Genomic DNA, 23,399 nt, shown 5'->3' on the forward strand with positions numbered 1-23,399 from the left:
CCAACCACGTTGGTCTAGCACCCAGCACGACTACGTAAAATCATACACTTTCAAAACGCTTCAAAAGTTTCACATTCACAAGCATCCCAAGCAAACGTGAAAACAACCCGGGGGAATTCAAAACTGCATCACTTTGCGGTAACTCGCACAAAACACAATTCGAAACCTTTTACTAACAACAAACTGAGATCGTTTTCTGTACAATATAATTCGCAACTGCCTCGGTAGAGAGCTGAAACAAGACGACTCTCAATTTTACACGCCAACCGAAGGTGAACAAAAAAATAAAAAGAATCAGGGAACCTTGAAACCAAAGACTGGTGCTTTAAAGGCAACTTGTGCGACAAGTTCTCCACACTGAAAACACGACAGAAAATAAAATACTAAAAACAGGTACTAACAATCCCATAATAGACACATGAAACTCTCCGTACCCGCACAAAAAGTAGCCGCCTTTGTACCACTACGAAAGGTACCACCTTACACAATTCCAAGTGCACCCCCCCACCCCCTACACAAGTTCCCAACAGACGAACCACGCTTCAAACGTTGCAAAACACTCTTCAAAACTGCACATTTGGAAAAATAACCAATGTACACGGAGGCCTTGCTCGGATCCCCCACCTTTGGCGTTTTCTAGGTCCATAACCACTTTACGGTACGTCGCCAGAAATGCAGAAATCGGCAGAAGCAGCGACCAGACGGTGAATCACTGCGCTACGGATGACGTTCCGAACGGGATTTAGCCGATCTCAAACTATTCCTAGATGGCTTTTCTTTGGCTGCACGGCTAATTTGAGAAGACTAGATGACGACGCAGCTAAAAAATAGCTGCATCTTTAAAAAAATGAACAAGTTGGCTCTTTCTAGGAGGTTTCTTTTGGCATGCTCAATCCGACGTTGGGGGCGGCACGAGGTCGTAGCTAGAATGTCAACCACGAAATTAAACGGTGCAGACAGATGCTCGCAAGCGGTGCTCGATAAGCTACAGTGTGTCTCAAAGACACCGATGGGGCCTCGGTCGGGCCACTAGACCTCGTTTTTACGCGCGCTGCGACTCGGCGGGCAGATACGTTTCGATTTGGCGGACAAAACGGCACCCAACTGTGTTGTTTAAGAAGATGTTGCTCGAGCAGAACATTCTCTGGCCAATTACCGTTGCAATTTGAGTTCGCAGGACGAGCGAGGGAAAGCGCCCACCGATTTTTAAATCTCATCCTCGACGTCGTGCGGCAGTCGCATTCCAAAGTGCTTAGATAACATTTCTTGCTCGTGTAATTTAAAAAAAAAAAAAAAAGAATACAGAAATTTACGGCAAATAACAGTCAGTGCAATGTACACAGACATAATTTTTTTTTGCTTTTAAAAGCAACTGTAGGTGTTAACTTTTATGCTAAGGATACCTGCTATGTTAACACACTTCTCTGTCGCATTAGACATTGAATCACTACTGAAACCGCAATTTTCGCACACCACCAAAGCCCCGGCGGTGCCTTCGAGACAACTCGTGCACCTGGAATGTTTAACCGACGTTGCCCTCGCAGTCGGGGCACTTGACTAGAACTGGTACGAGAAAGACGTCGTCGCGCTTGACGGCGCCTCTCGCAGCCCGACGATTGGCCAATCGGACGGTGCATTAATTTCAAACGTCTTGTCGGCGAGGCGCGCGACAGAACGAAAAGACGCGGTTGCCCCGATTGCCAGGAATCCGCATTGCTGTGGCGGAATGGCGGCGCGCGGTTTCGAAAGAGCTGCGGAATGTCTCTCTGCGACTCAATGTCTCTTGGGGTGGATCTGTACAACTGTAACAGCATAGATTCTCTAAAGCCTCTGACAGCTCAAAAAATGCGGGGCATGACCTATCACTGGAAATCAGTTTTTCGGATAAATCCGAAAAACGCTTCCCAGTAAATTTCTCGGCAATTCAAATTTATTCAGAAAACATGAAATTTCGAGGTTGCGACGACGCAATACAAAGCTAAGGAAACGACGTTTTACAGATAAGCTTCACGAGAGCAAAGGTCGGCGGTCCCGAGGAGATGCTACTTGACTTTCCCTCGAAATCTCAAACTACTGACAAAAGGGGTTTGCCCTTTAGCTCGTCGGGGTTCTTTTGGGACAATGGGGCACGGTACCCAGAGTTTATTTATATTACTCGAAATGGAGAGCATGTTGGTAAGGGTAATATAAATACAGTCGACTCTCATTAATTGAAACTCTCTTAATTCAAACTTGCAGATAATTCAAACTAACATGCAGGTCCCACCCTATGCGTCTCTATGGGAGAAAACTTCCCACAATTCAAACAAATTTTCGGCCCCCCCCCCCCCCAGAGTTTGAATTAACGAGATTCGACTGTAATAGGAACATAAAACAGAAAGACGGTCTTGTCTGTTCTTGTGTTTTATGTTCTTCCCAATACTAAAATTATTTTGTTTTCAAATTTTTAAAAATTGGGAATGCAGTAAAATGCACTTAGAATTTCAGAGAATTGGGAATTGAACAAGAATAAACTTCGATAAACCCTGAATTTTCAACGAAAAATACCGTAATATCTCGAAAGATGCCCCACACCCCCGAAAGATAGCCTGGCCCCCACTTTTGGTACAATATGCTATATTTATTTTTCAGAAACACCGAGAGAGAGTCCACTTCCAGTAATTGCAGGGCTCTGGCCAATGGTGACCTCAGCAGAAATGGTGTTACTTAGCCAAGATAACATTGCTTGACTGGGAAGGACAGTCATCTTTGGTTCATCGCCCCTCCTTGCAATCACAAGTTTCGCAGGTTACGAAATCTAAAACTGGCATTTTTGCACCCTTTTTTTTTTTTATTGCACACCGAAAGTTAGCTTACTCCTTATTTTCGCCCGATTTGCTTTCGATTTTAGGTGGGCCGTCTCCCGGGACGTTACGGCAACCTCCGAAACATGATATGAAGAAAGCAAAACACAGGCAGGGGACAGAGACAGCATGTACATGTTTGTCTCTGTACCCCGTTTGTGCTGTGCTTTCTTCGTATTGAGTATTTAACCCAACACGCTCGTCAAACTCGTCTGAAACATACCCTCCGGATTTCAAGCAAAACAAACTCCGAAAACAGAATCCTACTCGTCGTGTTCGCACTTCCTGCACCGCGATTGGTTTGTCGGCGTTCTTGTTCGCAAACGCCGCAATCTCATTGATCATAGGGTGATGATTAGATGTGGGGACGTGCTGTGCCCCGCGTTTCTTAAGCTGTCGGAGACCGCAGCCATGGCAACAAATTCTGGGAGCAGAAACGAAGACTCCTCGTAGTCGAGGCAACCGCCCTTACGTTTTGCCGCACCTCGATGACCAGGACAGGCCGTCAAACGCTGCCCTGCGGACGCCAACGGCTCGAGCTGCCACACTGCTAACAGACAGTCTCTCGAAACGACGAATAAGCTAACACTTCTAACCCAGAAACGCTACCGTAAACCGGTCTTAAGGGCGGAAATAGTCTCTCGTTGCTACTGGGATTGAACCCGTCATCTGATTGCGCGACACCGACGGTGCGTCCACCGCCAAAATACGACAACTCGCGTGGCTGCGCTCCGTTTTACGGATTACAGGCAATGCAGTCAGAAGCATGAAGTAGCCTTTAGATATGTGGGCAGTGGTAATTTAGAAAAGCACCGAACGGGATTTTCGGTTTTCACTCAATTAACGACGATGCCCCGTAATGTTCCCGAAGGTGCCGATGAAATCTCGAATATGCTTGAGAGCAACTTCGCCACTACCAGTGAAACAGGCTTAGGCTTATGAGCAGGGGCGGACTTGCAAACAGTCATCACCAACTAGCCCAACAACAAGTACTTTTGCCAATAGGCAGCTGCCCAGGGCAGCAAACTTTTGCGGGCGGCCAATTTGTGGTCGTCCCCAAATTATTTGCCTCCTTTTCTTAAATCTAGCTCCAAATTTAGCTACTATAGGAATTCTAGCTCCAAATGTAGCTACTTCTAAAAATGTGTACTCTAAACTTAGCTACTTCCCTGCAATACCCCCCCCCCCACTAACCCCCTTTCCCATGGTCACTGACCATGGGAAGCGGGGGTTGGGGGGGGGGCGGGGGGGGGGGGGGGGGGGGCGGGGCCAGTACTGAGGTTGCTTAGGGCAGCAAAATGCCAAGTCTGCCTCATGCTACGAGCAATGTACGTACTGGTGGCAGTATAATTAACACTGCCTGCCAATGAACCTAAAATTGTGAAGACGAAAATTTCGAGTATAAATTCTGTTCAACGCAGAGGCACGAGGTTTTGAAAAGTCCTTGGGGAACGAGCTATAATGAAACGCTAGGAAAATGAAAAAGATTTCTTGATGCTTGATTTTCTAGAAAAAATCTTCAAAATCGTCATTTAATTTTTATGGCGAAAGTTCTTCAGGTGTACGAATAAAAGACAGAAAGAAACAAACATTTTGTCTATCGTGTTTGAGGTTTTTCGGGGAATTGCTTTACGAGAAAAAAAGCCGTCTAAAAGCTCTCGAAAAAAAAAACATTTTCCGAGTCTCCCTATGGCGGCAAAAAATGACGATTTAAGTAAGCATCAAATTGCCTTCAGCATTTCTTTACAAACACCCAGACAGAAAACAGCAAGCCACCAATAAGCTTACGGCACCGCAAGAAGTCACCGAGGTAAAAAAAATAGCCGTCCCAAAGGTTGTCATTAATACTATAAAGACTACAAGAACAAAACCTGCCTCTAAATTAAAAAAAAAAAAATAAAGCAAGGACTAGCATATATTCGGCAGCTAAAAGAATTAACATGAAACCCAAGGGGAGGGTATTGGCATAACCCACCAAGTATCAATATCTGGCCCCGATGCCATTGTGGCATAAGCTTGCGTGCGAGATGTTCTGTGCTCAATGTGGCATGTAAAAGACACAATTAAGAACTATGGATGGGAATCAGAAAGAAGTGGTAACAACACTGTCTTACGTCCCTTACCGCTATACAATTTAGCAAAGGCCTACTGCGTTAACTTGCCAGGTACCTTCACACAAATATTTAGGCAACAAGAAATGTCTCGTGTTTTTTCTCTAATCTCCCTAGCCTTGGGGTTTTTCCCCTAGCTTCCCAGTCTCGGAGGTTTTCTATGTATGTTCCAATAAACATTTTTTGCATTACACGACTAAAGGTGTAGAGAAAGTTTAGTTATAAGGTCGTGATATATATTTGGCAGGACGTGCAGTCCATCTTCACGTGAGCCAAACTTTGGGTCATTGCCTTGAAACATGCCTCGAAGAAACAGCTTGAATAAAAAATGCTGCTTCCAAGGTTACGTGCCAGGCTTCACATTCATTACTTAGTTGGCACAAAACCAAACATTAGATACTAGTGCAAATAAGCTAGTAGCCTTCACTGTACTGCACATAGTATCAGAAATAAAGAATGGTTAAAATGGCCTTTCCTTTGCGTCAAGGAGGTGGCAGCCTTTATGGCTTTGCAGCTGAAACAACTCGCCTCCTAGAAAGAATGTGGTAGACCATAGCAATCCACACAGTTTATAAAATTAACCTCACTCGAGTGATCCCTCTTCTCATCAGAAAAGCTAGCGGCCTTTAAGGCACTCTTGTCAAAATGACTTGTCACTCACCAAAAAGGTGCTTGGTAGCATTCCCTTTCATTGCATTACACATACCGTAGTTGGTAAAATGAAAGTAGTTCAAGTAAGCTTTTTTTTTCACCCGAAGCTAGCTGGTACGCTTACAGCATTATACAACCAAAATGACTTTCTTCTCCAAAATAAACGTAGCAGTCTTCACTGGGTTGCACACTGTCCATAGAACAGAGCGTAGCACAAAAGACAGTCCACCTTTGAAGGATGGATTATTACATATCCCCACACAATAACTCCCGTATTCGCTTGCACAAATGCTTTTGCGTAACTACTACTCTTTCCCAGAACCATTACATAATGAAACTGCCTACTTTCCCATATATTTACTTCAGACAATGTACTTGAATCAATTGAATGCCTTTTTGATGTGTAACTTTTCTTTTGGGCTTTTTGGTTCGCTGTATTATATCGGGTGTTTTATAACGTTTTGTCTAACTTTTCGTATTTGTTTCCTGCACATTTCTTTACACTTTCCAGCTGGACTCCTTCCCTTTTTGTGTTGCAATGTATAATCTCTGGTAATCTAGCTCCATATAAACATTACATCCACTCCTGCTGGGGCAAAAATATTGGCCTGCAGTGTACTGTAAATAAAAAAAGCAAAAAAGAAGCTGCAATGAACATAGCCCACCAAATGAAGCACAATCAAAAATATCTCGGCCCTCCCACAAGAAAGTAGACAGCATTCATCACTGCATTGCACGTAGTACGCAAAACAGAGCGCAGTTGGAACAACGCGGCTCGGACCCGACGCCCGTTCCGCAAAGCCATAGCAGCGCAATTATTGCCCCTGAAAATACAGCTTACTAGACAAGTAAAAAAAAAAAGGAAGAAAGGTTGCGGTCGCTTCAGTGCCAGAAGCGCTACAACCCCCGGAAGGGAGCCATGGAGATTGTAGGGCTCCGCTGGGGGGATGGTCAGGTTGTGCTAGCAGTTTCCAGGCACGCAATGCAGAAATCCCCAGGAAGACAGCACTTGTGGAAACAATGCCCTTTGTAGTAAAAAAAAAAAAGAAAAGAAAAAAGGACACAAAGAAAGAGGCTTTAATGAGTTCATGAACATGCAAAGAAGGCAGTCGCAGACTAAGCACACTTTGCTCTGCTTTGTGGGCTGTCGTCTAATTTCACAGCGCTTATGCGTAGAATAAACCAATATCGTCACAAACACTTCCATTATAAGTTGCAGCATCGGGTAGACTCGTTAAACGGGAGTTTGTTGTCGACGTCATAAAAACATGTTGAACAAACAGAAAATGGGCCAGGATTTCATTGGACTTAGTTTAATGGGCATAATCGTTTCAGAGGCATTTGCTTAAAAGGAGTTCGACTGCATTACCGATAGACACACTAACAATAGTTGTTGCAAACGCAAGGAGAAAATACCGAATTTCGAGCGGGAGTTGGAATGTGCAAAATACGGGTTCACTTATGAGAGACTACTTTGATCGTGGACCCACTTCACCAAACTTCAGAGTTCAAAGCGCGCTACGCTCCAAAACTGCGGCAACGTTTTGAATGGGACTCTTGGCGAGCGGGTCTAAGTGAACGAGGAGAGTGAGCCGTGGGACTCACCACAGTGGAACGCCACCACGGGATGGGCACCCTTTGTGGCACCCAACATTTGTGCACAGTGCGCACAAGTGGAGAGGAGAGGCACACTCCTCCCCCAGTGACTTTCGGGCTCCTCCACAAAGAGGCTCTGCATCTGCAAGGACGACGTCCCGCCCTTTCACATTTCCGGCACACTCTAACAGAAACACCTGGTGCTTCTGATATCCAAGTGTCAGATATCCAATTATCCCGAGGAGAAGCTTACTGTTTGGGAGAATCCTCTCGCAGCAGTCTAACCCTTTGACAAATTTAGGAGACAATTTCTCCCTTAGTGAAAGGGAGTCCATAGGGAGTTTATGCAGGAACTATATTTCCCCCTCTCTTTCCTTCTCAAAGGGTGAAAAGGGATAGATATGTTTTATGAGAATACTATTTCTCCCCAATAAAGAAAGGGTTTCTACGAGGAGCAATTCTCTCACAGGAAACTTCTATTATAGTAAAAAAAAAAAAAATTCATAGTCATGTGCGAATAGTGAATTTTGAGTTCGAAGCAAATAGTGATTTTGGCCAAATATTTTTGAATAAAATACTGAATAGTTTCTCCTTGTTTTTGACTACTGCATCGTGCATGCTTAATTTAAACGAAAACCCAGATGAACTCGTGAAGATTGCTCTCAAGCTTCCACTTGTCCATTTCTAAGCTAATTTTAATCTAACTATATTTATGGACTGTAGCCTTAGAAAGTTCAATCCCTACAATGGTACAGCAAGTAAATGATGCATTCGACATAAAATTAAACCTTAAGAGATGCCCAGCTATACCTAATCAAGATTTATAAATCTTCCTGCTATACACTCCGTGCGACGCGACTGGCGCGCCGCCGCGCGGCCGGTATTGAAGGTAGGCAGTGAGCACCCCAGAGAAAACGAAACCGAAACCACGCCGCGTAAGTTGGTACGCGTTGAAGTCGGAGTGGTGCTGTTGCGCTGGGTTCACAGCGTGAAGTGCTGCCTGTGCTGAGTCATTAAGTGCTTCAATAGTTATGCGTCGTATCTCGTGGAGACAAAGTTTCACAGTTTTTCACCTCGCCGATGTTTTGTGGGACAGCGAAAACGATGGAGCCATGCCGTACGACGCAAGAAATTTGGTGTCCCGATCATGTCTGCCACTGTGTCGGCACGGCTGACATATTCTACACTGCCGCTTTGCGCTTGTTTTCGTACCAGTAACGCCTACATGTGTCAGCGCTGATGGGACGAACTGAAATGCCATCCCACACTTGCGGGTGTGCAGTGCCAATTTCGTTGGAGGAATGCCCTCCAAAGAAGTTTCGTCCCCATCGTACGTGTCAATGATATTTCCGGACAAATATGGCACACAATCTGTACTTCATGAAGAAAGATTTGAACGGTAAAAAAAGTGACAAATATAAATCTAAAGAAAACAACCATGAAACTCGGAGTCACTGGAGAATCGGCGTTTGAGTATGGAAGTGTATGTGGTGTGCTTTCTTTCTTGATCAGCCTCCTTTTGGATGTGAAAACACTGACACCCCGAGTTCTGTAGACAACAATTTTTTTTTTCTCGGCCTTAGGGCCACCTATCGCAAAGTGGTTCGAACTGGAAGTATCGTTCACTGGTCCCTTCCTACCTGTAAAGTGTGCACCTCCCACGATGAGTGGTATTTTCTGACAGCCTTTGACGGTCAAAGCCAGTTCCCATTTAGTTACGCCGCCCAAACTAAACCTCCACCTGGTTTCGCTATGCCAACTATTTTTGTTATAATAAGTGTTGTGCCAAGTGACGGTCATGTCAAAGTACCTGTGGGCCGAAAATCAGCACCTCGCACAACAGGTTATTACACAACAGCTGACCGCAAAAGCCCTTGGCGGCCAAACCGTGTGTTGGCCGACAACTTTGTTTTCTCGGCTTTGGAACCACCTTTCGTAAAGTTGTTTCAATTAGAAGTACAGTCCACTAGTCCCTTCCTACCTCTAAAGTCTCCACCTCCCCCGACCAGTGGTATTCTCTTGACAGCCTTTTCATGGTCCAAACTGGTTCCCATTGAGTTACGCCGCCCAAACCAAATTTTCACCTGGTTTCCCTATGCCAATTTTTTTTTTTGTATAATAAGTGCTGTGTCATGTTACTGTCAAGTCCAACCACCTGTGTGCCCAAATCTGCACTTTGCGCAGCCCGCTATAACACAACATTTTGGGTCCAATATTGGATATACCGTACAGCTTTATTTCTTTATTCGTTAGAAACAACTTTCACACCTGCTGTCTTAATGAAACTTGGCACACTTCGTGCAGAAAATTAGTGGACATCTCACTCGCCTCCAATATCATCGTTCCAGCAGTCCTACGTTTACAGCGACGAGCGAAATAGATTTCCCACTCAAAGCAATTATGGTAGCGGCCGTCTTGCTTTTTGGAAAATTGCTCCAACTCCTTTTTTGGCTGCAACTAGAGAAATTCCCCCGAATAACGACTCAAACTCAATATATAAGAGGAGGAGAACAGCTAAATGCCCTTCTTAGGTCTGCCCCAGCATTCATGCGACGTCACCCTCAACGTATCGGCTCAAAAAGCAAAAGTTTCGTCCGTGCGCGCTTCCGCCGCCATAGCTTGGCATGCGAAAAGGCGACGCAGGCTGTTGAACGCGCCTCACGGTCAAACGCCAGCTCCTCCGCTAGCGACGCTGTGCGCGTTTTTCAAAGCGCCCCCTATAGTTCCCGCACGGAGTGTATATGCAAGCCTTCCTCCTTAAATCTAGAATTTGGAAAAAGAAAAAAAAAAAGACAATCGTAGATGATGAATGCAGATTGTCAGGACATCTCTACATAACACATACTCTTGCATATTAGCCACAGTTTAATTCTGAAAATTTTACTGTAGTGTAGACATCAACATTTACAAAGTTCCCGTTTATTTTTAAATGCACACATATGTGCACCATCCAGCTTAAGAAGTGTGCTTTTCTCCTAAGCACGTCCCAACTGCAATATTTGTACCTTTCTAAGTGATGACTGCAGTAAGTTAGCCCCTTTGAGCATACTTCTTAGCGAGCATGGGTGCACCCAGAAGCAGCAACACCCATGGAAGCGAGCTCCGCGGGTGTTGCTTCTCCGCAGTGCACCAGCGCTCGAGAAGAAGCGTGCTCAACAGGGCTAACCCACCGCGACCAACACTTCGAAAAGTATGAACATCGCACTTCATCTCGAAGCGAATATCAAATAGAGTAATATTTCAGGGGTGGAACTCATGAAATGTATTTGGGAGCAGCCACGGGAGCAGCTGAAACCGCTGTTTTGGAGCAGGTTGGGAGCAGCTAAAACTACATTCTGGAGCATGCTAGGAGCAGCCCAGATCAGTTTTCATTGCACTTCATTTTGTGTCTTAGACGAGCACGGGAGCAATTTCAATTCTGCTTAGCAGCACAGATGAACATGAGTGGTTAGGGACCTAGGTAAATGGGATAACAGTGCAACAGATGCGAAAACTTGAAACTTTGTGAGCCTTAATGAGAACCAAAAAGCAAGTACCATATGTTTCTGAAGATGGTGTTTTTGATATTCTCTGAGTGGCTTTCAGCTGCTCAAAATGCAAATCAGCACTGCTTATCGCACAACCCACACGTGCTCGACATAGTAATTATATGTGCGAACCTCTTGACGTGCGAAAGCAACGGACGTGCAGTTGCGAGGAGGAACAGGGAAACAAATTTCGAGTTTATCCTATTGTGCGACTCAATACCGAAGCAGCAGACTACAATTAACGGAGTTATCGTATTCAAAGCGATAAGCAGGAGCAGATCTACCACTCGCTTAAGAGCTGCTGGCCGGCAAGGTATCGGATCGGACCGCGTTTCAGTTCTATCAAATCACAATTTATCTTGCAGAAATGCGGTTCCAACTTTTAACGATGAAGTACTAAAAGGAATCTTCTGCTCATTTGTTTTCAACTGGCTGACGTACGCACCTCGGGCCGCAGAGCCCCAGGCAATCTGACGCTTAACGACTCGACCTCACCTCGGCCGACTTGCTTAACCGCTTACGGTTGAAGAATAACAATCCAGTCGCAGGTGTAGCACTTCGAATCCGATCCCCGAGTTTATTTTGCGCGCTTCCGACTGGGGATACACAGGGAGAATAAACAGAACAAAGGATTGCAAGGCCGGCGAAGCTAAACGCGCTAATCGTTGCCAATCGAGTCGGTAGAAACCGAAACCAAGACAAAATACTTTTTTTTTTGGCGCACGTTGTGCGATTTGGTGCATAATGGCGCAAGGTATTGGCTGTGGCGCAGTTTCCGCGAAATGGCGCAGGATGGCGCAGACAAATGCGTCTGGCGCGAAATGGCGCAAATGGCGCAGCCGTTCCACCCCTGTATTTGAAACTACTACTCGAAAATTCGAATACCGTATTTACTCGCAGAATGAACACACTTTTTTTTTCCGAAAAATCGATGGAAAGTTAGAAGGGGGGGGGGGGGGGGGGGGGGCGTTCATTACGCGAAGTAAAATTTTTGCGTCTGTATTTACTCACATAATTAACGGACCTTTTATCCTGAAAAGTTGAACTTCTTAGCTCTTTGCGCGCGGCGCCCGACCCCGTAACCAAACTAAGCTGTGCAAAAAAAAAAAAAAAAAAAAAAGACAAAAACTTCTCTTTTTTTTTCTCTTAGTTCCTTAAGTTTTTTTTTTTTTTTTTGCCGTCTTTCGCAAGCTGTTTTGTTTGCTTAGGCGTTGCCACGTTGTTTGGGCGAGGGCTCTCCGCAAATCTTTCTTATCTCCTCGCGCGCAGCGCGCGACCGCACGACCCCCGTAACCAAACAGGGCTGTGCAAAAAAAAAAAAAAAAAAAAAGATATTTTTTTTTTTTTCAGTTTTGTGGGTTGTATTACTGTAAAACCCTTAATGTTCGCGAGCCCTAAATTTTCGCGAATTTCACGAATTGAAAAATTCGCGAAATTTAAGGGCGCGCGAAAATTTCGGTCCTTAAGATTTTCAATGCAGGCGTCTGGAATTCGCCAAATTTCGTGGTCGCGATTATGTCATCTGTGACCGATTCGCGAAAAATAGGGGCCGCGAAAATAAAGGGTTTTACAGTATTTTTCTTTTTGCCGCCTTTCGCAAGCTGTTTCGTTTGCTCACAGGGCTTCTCCGCTTTTTCTTACCTCCTTGCGCGCGGCGCGCGAACCCCATAACCAAACTGCGCTGTGCAAAAAAAAAAAAAAAAAAAAAAAAAAAAAAAAGAAAGAAAAATAAAAGTTTTTTTTGTTTTTGTTTTCTCTTAGTTCCGTGTTTTTTTTTTTTGCCGCTTTCCGCAAGCTGTTTCGTTCGCCTTTAGAGCGCTTCTCCGCTTCTCTTTCTTACCTCCTTGCGCGCGGCGGCGCGCAAACCCAAAATCCAAACTGCGCTGTGCAAAAAAAAAAAAAAAAGAAAAAGCTCCTATGTATTTTTTTTCCTGCTTCCGTTGGATCCTTGCGAATTTTTTTAACGCCTTTTGAGGCGTTTTGTTCTCCCACGCTGCCCATGCATTCGCGACCTCGCTGCACCAGGATAGAAAATTGCCTTCATTTCCCAGGCGTGGGGGGAAAGGGTCAAAATTTTGACGTCCGAGTTGGAGGTGCGTTTATTAAGCGAGTGAAAAAAAAAGTCGAAATTTTGAGAGCCGACTTGGGGGGTACGTTCATTACGCGAGTGCGTTCATTGTGCGAGTAAATACTATTCGTACAACCCTAGAAAAGAGCATTCCGTAATGAAAAATTCTGTACATGGCAGCAAAAACGATTGCTTTAGAGAAAGCTAAAAAATGTACAATCCCATCTTCACAGAAGCTCTGCTACATGCACATTGGACAAGCTATAACCAAAAACAAAGATGTGGCACATGCAAAGCTTGCGTTAGCATCCCACACTAAATGGTAAGACTAATACAGACCCAATAGAGGCAGCTTTCATTGCACATCGACCCCTAAGCGTCGATGCAAGGCAAACAGGAAAGCATTGCAGTCATGCAGGAATGGGTGAACTAGTATGAATCCCTTTTTTCAGGGTCCACTTTTCCAAGTTTTAAACAAACCAACCACTGCTCTATTTCAAACAAACTTCTACTTATATTTCTTTTTAAAAAAAGTCGTTTTTAGCAAAGTTAAAAGCCACAAAGGCCAAAAAAAACAAAAAAAAAACAAGAAACAATTAAAAAGACAAAATGGAAAGGTGAGGAGAAGGAAACAAAAGCCTTAGAAGAGAAAAAGCAGAGACAAAAGACAAATCAAACAAAAGTGGAAAGTTATATAACTGTATAAACTGCAGCTATAGTAAAAACTAGAAAACGGTAGAGTTAGGGAAGATGCCCCCTGCACATACTTTTTTCTTTTAATATTTAGGTTAGGAGGTGGAAACTTCTGCAGTTAGGGGAGACTGGGTTCTTTTTTCATTTATTCACTCAGTTTTCTCATACTAGCTGCTCTAGTTGAGTATGGCATGCTAAGAAAACACTCGTTTTGTGCACACAATTTGCCGTATTAATTATTAAGATAGAGCAGTCTAAATAGCCAAGTTGGCTCCCCACGAGCTACAGAGCGTGAACATTTAGTGTAATCCAGTATACCGGTTTCTTTTGTTTCTCTAAAGATAAAAGAAAAAATGATTGTCTCGGTGTTTTTGAAGCTTCACCTTTAGTTTAATAATTTTTCTACAAAACTTAGTAGTCATACTCTTAAGTAAGGTTTTGTGTTTTCGGATAAATCCGAAAACATAAAAAAAAACACTCACCAGTAAATTTTTTGTCCATTCAGATTTATCCGAAAAACTCTGAATTTCGAGGTCACAACGACAAAATAAAATGCAAAAAGATGGTGCTTTACAAATGAATTTTATAAGAGGACGGGGTCAGCGGTCCTGAGAAGAGGCCACTTCAGCTTGCTTTGAAATGTTGAGCTACAGTCTAAGCTTGTTATAACAGACCTTGATTTTGACCATGATTTCGGTCTGTTATAAGAGGAGTATGTGGTGTGCAGATATGCAGTTGAGTCAATGGTACGTAGAGGAAAACCAACCGAACTTCACAAATCGGTATGTTATATCCAAATGTCTGTTGTGACCAGGTCTGTTGTAATGACCTTAGACTGTACCGACAAAAGGGTTTTGCCTTTTTTAGCTTGTCAAGTTTCTTTCAGGACCACGGGTCACGGCCCCGGACTTTATTTATTTTGTTTTTGAAATTTTAGGAATTGGGAACACCGTAAAATTAAGCTCGGAATTTCAAAGGACTGGGAATATAAGAAAACAAAAAAGAAAAGAACTCCGATGAACTCTAAATTGTTAGTGAAAGATAAAACTCTGACAAACACCCTCCGAATTTAACGATAAATAAAATCCGAAAACAAGGTCCTCTACTAATAGATAACAAGGTTGGCAGCACACTCTACTTATTCTCAGAAACTTCTGTGCAAGATATCATCTGTGACACAAGAACCGCCCCCGACCTTCAGTGTCCAACGTCTCCGTCGACCCACCTGAATGTTGGCAAGGTCTTCGAGGCCGGCGAGACCCTGCTTCTCGCGGCTCAGCAGGTCGGCCGCCTGAGGTGGCAACGTGACCAGACGCCGGGACCAGACGTAGCTCTCCAGCCGCGAGAGCATCCGGTGGCTCAGGGCCCTGAATTCATGAGCAGAGCGCGGACAATCAATCGAGATTGTGCCACACCTTCGAGAAGGGAACGTGGCATGGAAGATCGAGAAATTTCCATAAGGAGTGGGCTAACTTTCAATGCGTGATCAAGACATGTTAAAAAAAAGATGCAAATTTTAGGTCATTTATCTCTGCCAAACTCGTTACTGCGGTGAGTGGCAATGAAGCAAAGATGACTGTACTTCCCCAGCCGACAATGTTCGCTTATATCCCACCATAGTAACTAGCCACACTTAAACCGGCATCATCATTGATTCAAATAGTATGATTACCAGGAGCGGGCTACCTTTTGGTGTTTAAAAGAAAATAGCGAATCAAGCCAAAAATAGCGGGTGGGCTATCTTGGGATTTTACAGTAGACATCTCGAAAACCCAGGATAGAGACAAAAAGACTTTGATGTTGAAAGTTCATCAGCTTGCTTGCGTCTGCTATTCCTATCAAAAGAATAGTTTCTCTCTCCTTCCTTGGGCCTTCCAAGAACATTTTTTGCACAAACGTGGCTTGTCCCAATATTCCAAGACGTCATCTTAATTTCCCAAGGTTCCTCGTGATGGAAGAACATTAAACTAAAGGGGGCCATGAAGCAATTTTATTACTTTTGCTAAATACCGCTCCAAGTTAATCCTGAAGATTTGTGACCCACCAAACGTAAATTAGGTTTGCTTTTTATGTACTACTAGCAGCTGCACAACAGCAGCTTTGAAGAGATTGCGGGAAGTAAAATGCATTGAGTGTGTTTTAGCATTTTAGTAATAGTATTAGTCCCTTTTCAGGTGTATTCCTCTAGAAATTTTTGGGGGTTTTTGGATTTGTTTGAGAGGCAAAGACACACAGAATGCATTCTGTGTTTCTCAACTTTATGCAATGAACCAAAATAAGCTGCAAGTATTTTCTCATTAAATCACAATCTCCCCTGAAGTCACATGTGACCTCACATGCCTCATTTTAAGGGAAGGCTAAAGTTGTCTTCAGCATCCCCTAGAAGATTCTACCACCCCAAGGGTTTGCTCTTTCCAGGCTTACAAAATAAATCAACAAATTAAATGACTGACCAATAAATAAACAAACAAATCAACCAATCGAGCAATTACAAATAACAAACTCGTAGCTGCCACTGGTTGATCAATCAATTACAAATAACAAACTCGCAGCTGCTCCTGGTTGATGTACCAACCAATCAATCAATCAATCAATACCAAACTCATAGCAGCCACCGACTGATCAATCACAAACCCACAGCTGCTGCTGGCCAATAAATCTATCAGTCACAAATAAGGAACGCATAGCTGCTACTGGTTCATCAATCAATCAATATTATCAAACTCACAACTGCTGACCAATGAATGAATCAATCAATAAGTCAGAGACAGCAAACTCACAGCTGCTGCTGGTCAATCAGGGTGAGGAGCACGCTGGCAAAGAAGAACTCCGGACTCAGCGAGCCTCGGGGAAGGTCGAGGTCACGCAGTAGCGTCGTCGTCTGCTCGAAGCCCACCGACTCCAGCATGCGTCGCGCCACGCTCTCCACCGTGATTGTCGTCACTGGCGCCACCGGGGCGTCCGTCCCACTCCCCGCCAGCGTCCGCTCGCAGAACAGGCATGTCGGCAATCCGAAGGCACCGCCGCCGTGCTGCTTCTGCGCCAGTTCCACGGCCAGCCGCCACTCTTCCGACGAACCAGGCAGCAAACCTTCCGACGACAGAGACAAGATCGGGGTTCAGTCATCGGCAATCCAAGGCGGGTCCTCCTAGAGCCACTGAACAATTTATGCTTAGAGCAACAACAATTGCCTCGTGGGCGGCTCCATTTTTAGTGTGGAACATTCTTTGGCTAGGTGCTCGGCATTTCGTGAAGCCCAAAAGTAAAGCCTAGATAAAACCGACACCGATTGGTTGATGGGTAGGAGAGGAGTGAGGCGCTCGTTGCTGATTGGTTCTTTGAGAGGTCATGTGACCAGAGAGGTAGGCAAGGAGGAGCTCGACCCCCTGTGCGCACCAAAGGAGAGGAGCTTGAGAGTATGGAAGGCTCTGGAAGATCGCCAAGTTTATCAGCCCGACTAGCGGTAGTACAGTCGGACCCGTTTATAACTAACTCTGCCGGATGCAATAATTAGTTTGATATAGTGGGCAGTTCGTTATATCAAAACAACCTTTTGGTCTCCTGCAAAAAGTCTACAATCTGGAAAAGACTAACTGTAATGCGATTGGCGGCCTATAGATAGGACAATAGGCAACTTTTGTAAAACAGTCAATTCCGCGGGAACGTCCTCTGGATTGAAGCATCTGTACTTGCAGAGGGAGGTGGAGATCATTCATCTTCTTTCTGCTTAAGAAACGGTAAAATGTGCGCCGGTCTGGAACAAGCCCGAAATGTTTGGATATGCCTATGCTCTTCCGTCTGGGCTTAGAGTTGCATCCCACTAGAGAGACGCAATATCTCTTTCAAGATGCTGAAATCAAAAGAAAACTGTTGGACCGAGCACGAACATGTCATGCCTAATGCGGGCAGGAGTGCGGAACAAAAAAGAGCGGTGCTTACAGAAGCACTGCAACCCGAGAAGATCACTAGTCGAACAACAACGCACAGCGAGTGCCGCATGTGATTTAGCTTTCGTCACACCAGTGTAGACAAGTGGACTCGTGAATGATTGATTGATTGAGTTTTATCGGTGTAAAAGTGTCTAAGGCTATAGGGCACCAAAATCTGCTACTATTTCAAGAAATGGTTTTTAAAGAAGAGGGCTCTAGTGATCAGTAATGGGATAAAAGGATGGGCATGAATCTGTATGTACATAATGTAGATGAAAAATTTAAAAGTTGCAATAAAAGTCCAGTTCTTTCTAGATATATGAAAACATATGTATGATTTGTAAAAGGTTCAGTGGCGTACCAACTTGTTTTTGAGTGGGGGGGCAAACCAGACCCTCTCCCCCCCCCCCCCCCCCCCAAATCGAAAATTCGGCGCAACTTTTGTCCAACTTTTCTAAAGATTTGGCAATGATTCGGCAAAATTACAACGTTACCAGACTTAACATTGATATTTTGTTTTTTCTCACGAAAAAAATTTTGCTTCTTCTTCTTAAAATAAATACAACTTGTAGTGCCTATTGAAAGAGTTATGACTAAATAAGGTGATATTCTAGAAGATAATTGTATCGATGTCGCTTTTGTGTGTTCACTTGTAATTTTGGTGTATGCTTCCAGAAAGTGGCGTGACAACGAGGTTGGGTAGTAGCCGGCACAGTCACGAATCACACTACGAGAGCTTTGATTTTGAGGCTTCATCAGCGCACGCCTGCAAGTGTGTTTGCATTGTTAAAATAAAGGCAATCACTGCGTTCTTACTTTCTCTGGTAGTCGCCGTTTCGTGCGCGAAAACGGATGCAACGGTTGCTGAGCCTTCACCAGAAGAGATAACAATATTGTAAATATGCATGTTTTTCGATTTGAGTCACTTGACGTCAGCTTTGCATGAAAGTGCGCGTTCCATATTCGCAACGTGCCGTTTTTAACCTTTAAAATTCCGGTTTCTGGTGTTCGGACACACACGGACGTTTAGGAAGATGGGGAGAGTTAGGAATGGTCAGATGTGCAACGTCGACCATGATAGTTCTGTGTTTAACGAATATTTTTCATCAGTGTTTATTAACGAGTGCTTGGACTCCGTCCCCACTTTCCCTGAAGAGCTTTACGAGCGCATGCATCCTATTAACGTTAACTCCGCCGGTATTATAACATTGATTGATAAACTAAAACTTACTTCATCAGCTGGAACCGATAACATCAACTCTAAAATTTAAAAGAAACACCAGTGTTATTTCGAGTGAGTATTTAAAACTTATCTTTATTCAGTCCTTATCTCAAAGGTGCCTTCCATCTGACCAAAAGGTGGGAAGGGTAATTCCCAGTCTTTAAACAGGGCAGCCGCTCTTCCGCATCTAATTATCGCCCTAATTCATTGACTTCAATTTCTTGCAAACTACTTGAGCATATCCTCTACTCCAATATCATAAGACACCTATCATCCCATTTCTTTTCTTTAAACAGCAGCACGGTTTTCAAAAAGGTACACTCTCCGGCAATATGAAAGACCCACTGGGAGCGCGTGGCCGAGGCGGTGGCTGGCGGGGGCGCTGCGAGCCCTCCGGGCAATTCCATTCTGCTTCGAGGGGAGGACGCTCACTCGGGCTCAGATAAAGCGAAACGCGCTTATCAGTTTGTGCCGAGTGCCGAATGAGCGTCCTCCCCTCGAAGCAAAATGGAACTGCCCGGAACGCTCGCAGCGCCCCCACCAGCCACCGCCTCGGCCACGCGCTCCCAGTGGGTCTTTCATATCGCCGGAGACTGTACTTTCCTGCGAAACACAACTCTGCGACTTCATCCATGACTTGCACACTAACCTTGAACCTTGAAATGAAAAAACTGACGCAGTTTTTTTTTTTTTTTTTTTTCCAAAGCGTTTGGCCGTGTTTTTTATCAACGCCTTCTTTCTAAGCTATCATCTTTTTGCCTCGACCAAATAACCGTTTGCATAGATTCGTGACTTTCTTTTTTCCCGTGTACAGGTCACGTCCATGATGATCATGAATCTTCCTTAATAAATGTATCTCCTGGTGTTCCCCTGGGGTTCGTACTTGGGCCCTTACTCTTTTTAATATTTATTAATGACATCCCCATTGGGATTTCTTCAAAAAACCGCTTTTTCGCCGACGACTGCGTCATCCATAACAAAGTAACTTGTGTGCAAAATAATAACCAGCTTCAGGAAGATCTAGAGAAAATTAACAATTGGTGCAAAGAGTGGATTATGTCATTAAACAAGTATAAACGCAAACTAATCCACTTCACCAAGAAAAAAAAAAAACACTGTCATTTAATTACTTCTTGTACTCCGATCTGATTGAGACCGCTACTGTGTATAAATACCTTCGTGTAAGACTAACATCTGACCTTCCCTAAAATAACCACATTGAAGTCATTACTGCCGATTTATCTGGAACTCTTGGACTAAGCAGACGTAACTTAAAAAGGGCTCCACCCTTTGTTCGTAAGCTAACCTTGGACACGTACGTCAGACCAAAAATAGAATATGCTTCAACCATCTGGAATACCCATCGACTGTACCTCATCAATACCCTGTAGAGGCAGTTCAGAACAGAGCTGCTCGCTTCATTTCATCCACTTATGACTTTTTTTTCAGTGTCTCAGCGCTAAAAACTGAACTAACCATGTCCTCTTTGCAGCTTCGCAGAAAAGTCTCTCAGCTGTGCTTTATTCACAAAATCTACTACCACATTCCCGACCTCAAAACCACTTTGTTATTACCCCCCGACCGAACATCTTCTCGCCTCAACAACGTCTGCACCATCAAGCACATTTCTGACTCTACTAACGCTTTCAATTGGTCATTCCTTTCTCAAGCCATCAGCCACTGGAACAGTCCCCCATCCTCCATTGTCACCATCTTGGACCCTGCTGATTTCTCCTCTGCAGTAAAACTACACCTTTCTTGGCCCATGTGATGGTGTGCGGGGCTAGGCAGATAGGTGAAAACCCTTACGCAGAGCGCCTGCCGGGCCAGACTTGTACGTAGTTCAACTACTTTACTCAAGTTCCTGTAGTTTAACTACTTTTCTGGGTAGTTTAGTAACTTTTAATTACATTTATATTCTAGTAATTCATAGTTTACTTTAACTACTTTTCTGAGTGACTTCCACTCAAATTACAAATTACTTTCTAATTTTAGTGGTTGTTTTGCCTATCAACACAGAAAAGATGTCGGAAGGTCAGCTGATATTTGCAGAGGGGGAAGCATGCGGAGTAGAAAAGGGGGGGATGGGAAGGAAGAAAGTGATTTAGATAGTCCAAAAAACCCCAAAATTTTAACGAGGCCCCCCACTGCAACAACACTGCTACGAGGCGCGGGGAGCGAACAGACACGACGCAAGAGAGGTCGAGTAACTGTGGGATTAGCTCCGAATAGTGGCATTTCTTTGTATTCCGAAACTCAAGGAGACTTGACGCATTTGAAGAAAGGGCTTGTCCCCGCTTCTCTCCAATGTAGGAATTCTTGCCCACTACAGGAGGTGCGCACACTGCTCCTTTTACGGTGCAGGCGATAGAACCCCTAACAACGACGCTCACGCCGGATGGGCTGCTCGTGTATCACTCGAAGCATGTTAACCCACCCCCGCGCCTGCGTTCACGCCGCTTCGCGGTGACGGTGTGCGGCTGCTAATTACAAATCTATTAACCCACCTAGCCCCCCCACCCCCTGTACACGCCGCTTTGCGGCGTCCGGTCGGCAACCCAAGCCCCGCTGCCCCCCATGCACTTCCGTAAATAGAGCCGATACGATTTAGTTTAGCGATGTTTCGTCAACAACATTCGTTTTTTTAGTGTTAATGGTAAAAAAGAAATGTAAATATCGCCAAATGCCTCGACAAAACAAAACGTTCGAGAAAAAAAATAAAAAGAAGTAAGCCAACCCACACCATAAATAGAACCCGGGTCTGACACGTATGAGGCAGACATCTCACCACTAAGTTACGCTACCTCTTCGGAAACTCGCATTGCATCCGCTGCCTATGTTGACGGCGGCAGCGCCTATCTCCAAGCAAGCAAGCAAAACTTTATTTTGTGTAAGGGCCTACGTCCTGGTCTGGACGGCCCGTCCGGCCCATGTCTCGCGGATGGATTCCGTTAGGTTACCGTGTAGCCTTGTTCGTGGGGCAAGGCTCCACAAACCAGCCAATCCGGCGTGCATGAGCACCGTTGCTAGGGTTTGTATCGCGTGCGCGTTAAAAATATGCCCGCGCGGGTCGGGGGGCAGTGCCCTTGGTATTCCTTGGGCGCCGCCGGCCTGTGTCTGCTCTGCCCAGTGGCGGCCGTTTCAGGGGGGGCAAAACGCATGCCTTGACCCCCCACTCTGAGAACTGGGGGGGCAAGTGCCCCCCTTGCCCCCCCGGTTGGTACGCCCATGAAAAGGTTCATCTCCAAGCAGGAGAGCAAAGTGTAGAGGCATGTGTGGTGAGTAAAACTTGGCAAAGTGCAATTGGTGGTATCTGTGTTATGTGGGGCACTTAAGGGGGGACATGGGTCTTTGGAGCCAAAAACTTCCTAAAGCTGCATTCTTGTGAAAACGGTAATGGCTGTTGTTCTTCTGAATCTACCAAGCTTCTAATTTCATGGATGAATATTCGAGCTATAAATCAATTTATAATGTCTATGCGGGCTGAATGTGCATTAAAGTTGACTCTAAAACATTGTTTTCACATAACACAATTTTTGGACTCGTTGAAAATTTGGAGGAGGGATATCTCAGCATCTACAGCAGTCAGAAATATAACCTTTCTTGAAATGTGTTGCTAAATGTGTGAAGCATACAATGTTGAGAGCAGATTTTTTAATAAAAGTCTAGAAAATTTTTTATTTGATCTTTTGTTTTATTACTTGTTAGCCATGCATTGAGCACTGAACTTCAATATGTTGTAAAATCACTAATAACGGGTTTATCTTAAAAGTACTTCCAACATTGTATTCTTTACACTTCATAGTATCTGGCCATGTGTTAAAAAGGATATTTTGTTGAGCAGTTTTTTCCTTATCATTCCTCCAAACAAAGGCAGGCAAGTTTTAATTATCTTCAGGGCAATTCGACTGAATGAAGAAATTACAAGATATATGAAATCAGCACAAAAAGCTGAACAAGCTTGTGCAGTTTCATTGAGTTTGGTCATAAAATAAGAAAAAAAGCTCCAAGACCAGTGTTCGCCCTTAAGAAGTATATGCACCACAGTTAATGGTTTTGAACAGTTTTCGCATGCAGGTGAATCCTCTCGGCAAAGCGAATACCCATGTGTTAGGTGCGTGTGGCCAATTCTTAACCGACAAAGGACGACCTCGAAGAAACGGTCCCTATGAAGGGCACTCGCTCACTCCTGTAGCATTGGCTTCACAACATAAAGTTTGTTGTTGGTTTTGCGAGACCACTCCTCTTGCCATTTACACCCAATACTTTTCTTTACGGTCGCTTCATAGTCTTGGTAGGGTAGGTCGTGAATATCAACCTTCCTTGTAGCCCATGTGGAAGCGGCACGATTAGCAGCTTCATTGCCGGGAATACCCACGTGACTAGGCACCCAGCAAAAGACTATCTGCCATATGTATTCCCTAGCTGCAGCAACCACTTTATGTTTTAGCTGAGTGATTAGAGGGTTTTTTGCTTCAAGGTATCTCAGCGCTCTCAATGCTCTTAGTGAATCGGTGTAAACTACAGAGTATGGAAGCCGATTTTTGATAATATGGTCTGTGGCCAATATTAAATCATACAACTCGACAGTCAAGATGGTTGCACTGGAATTAATCATCCACATACACTTCAGTGATGATCCAATCACGGGACAGCCAACAGAGGAGTCGGTTTTTGTGCCGTCAGCATACAAGCTGGTATAGTCTTTATGTGTATCTTGTAGCTGATAGAATGCCTGTTTTAAGACACCTGGTGGAGT

General features: G+C 44.4%; 1 protein-coding gene across 1 annotated transcript in view; it reads right to left on the minus strand.

Moving 5' to 3' along the window:
• Positions 1 to 2,349: 2,349 nt before the first annotated feature.
• LOC8051152 overlaps positions 2,350 to 23,399 on the minus strand; it is a 76,677-nt gene continuing 55,627 nt past the window's right edge. Inside the window, exons 19-22 of the mRNA XM_029967856.4 lie at positions 16,270 to 16,579; positions 14,715 to 14,856; positions 7,211 to 7,343; positions 2,350 to 6,630 (exon numbers count right to left, since the gene is read on the minus strand). Of these exons, the coding sequence (XP_029823716.2) occupies positions 6,557 to 6,630; positions 7,211 to 7,343; positions 14,715 to 14,856; positions 16,270 to 16,579 (659 nt within the window). The 3' untranslated portion in view covers positions 2,350 to 6,556. The remainder of the gene's footprint in view (positions 6,631 to 7,210; positions 7,344 to 14,714; positions 14,857 to 16,269; positions 16,580 to 23,399) is intronic.

Source organism: Ixodes scapularis, unplaced genomic scaffold, assembly GCF_016920785.2.
Source record: "Ixodes scapularis isolate PalLabHiFi unplaced genomic scaffold, ASM1692078v2 PGA_scaffold7__128_contigs__length_106722199, whole genome shotgun sequence".
Classification (NCBI taxonomy): Eukaryota; Metazoa; Arthropoda; class Arachnida; order Ixodida; family Ixodidae; genus Ixodes; species Ixodes scapularis.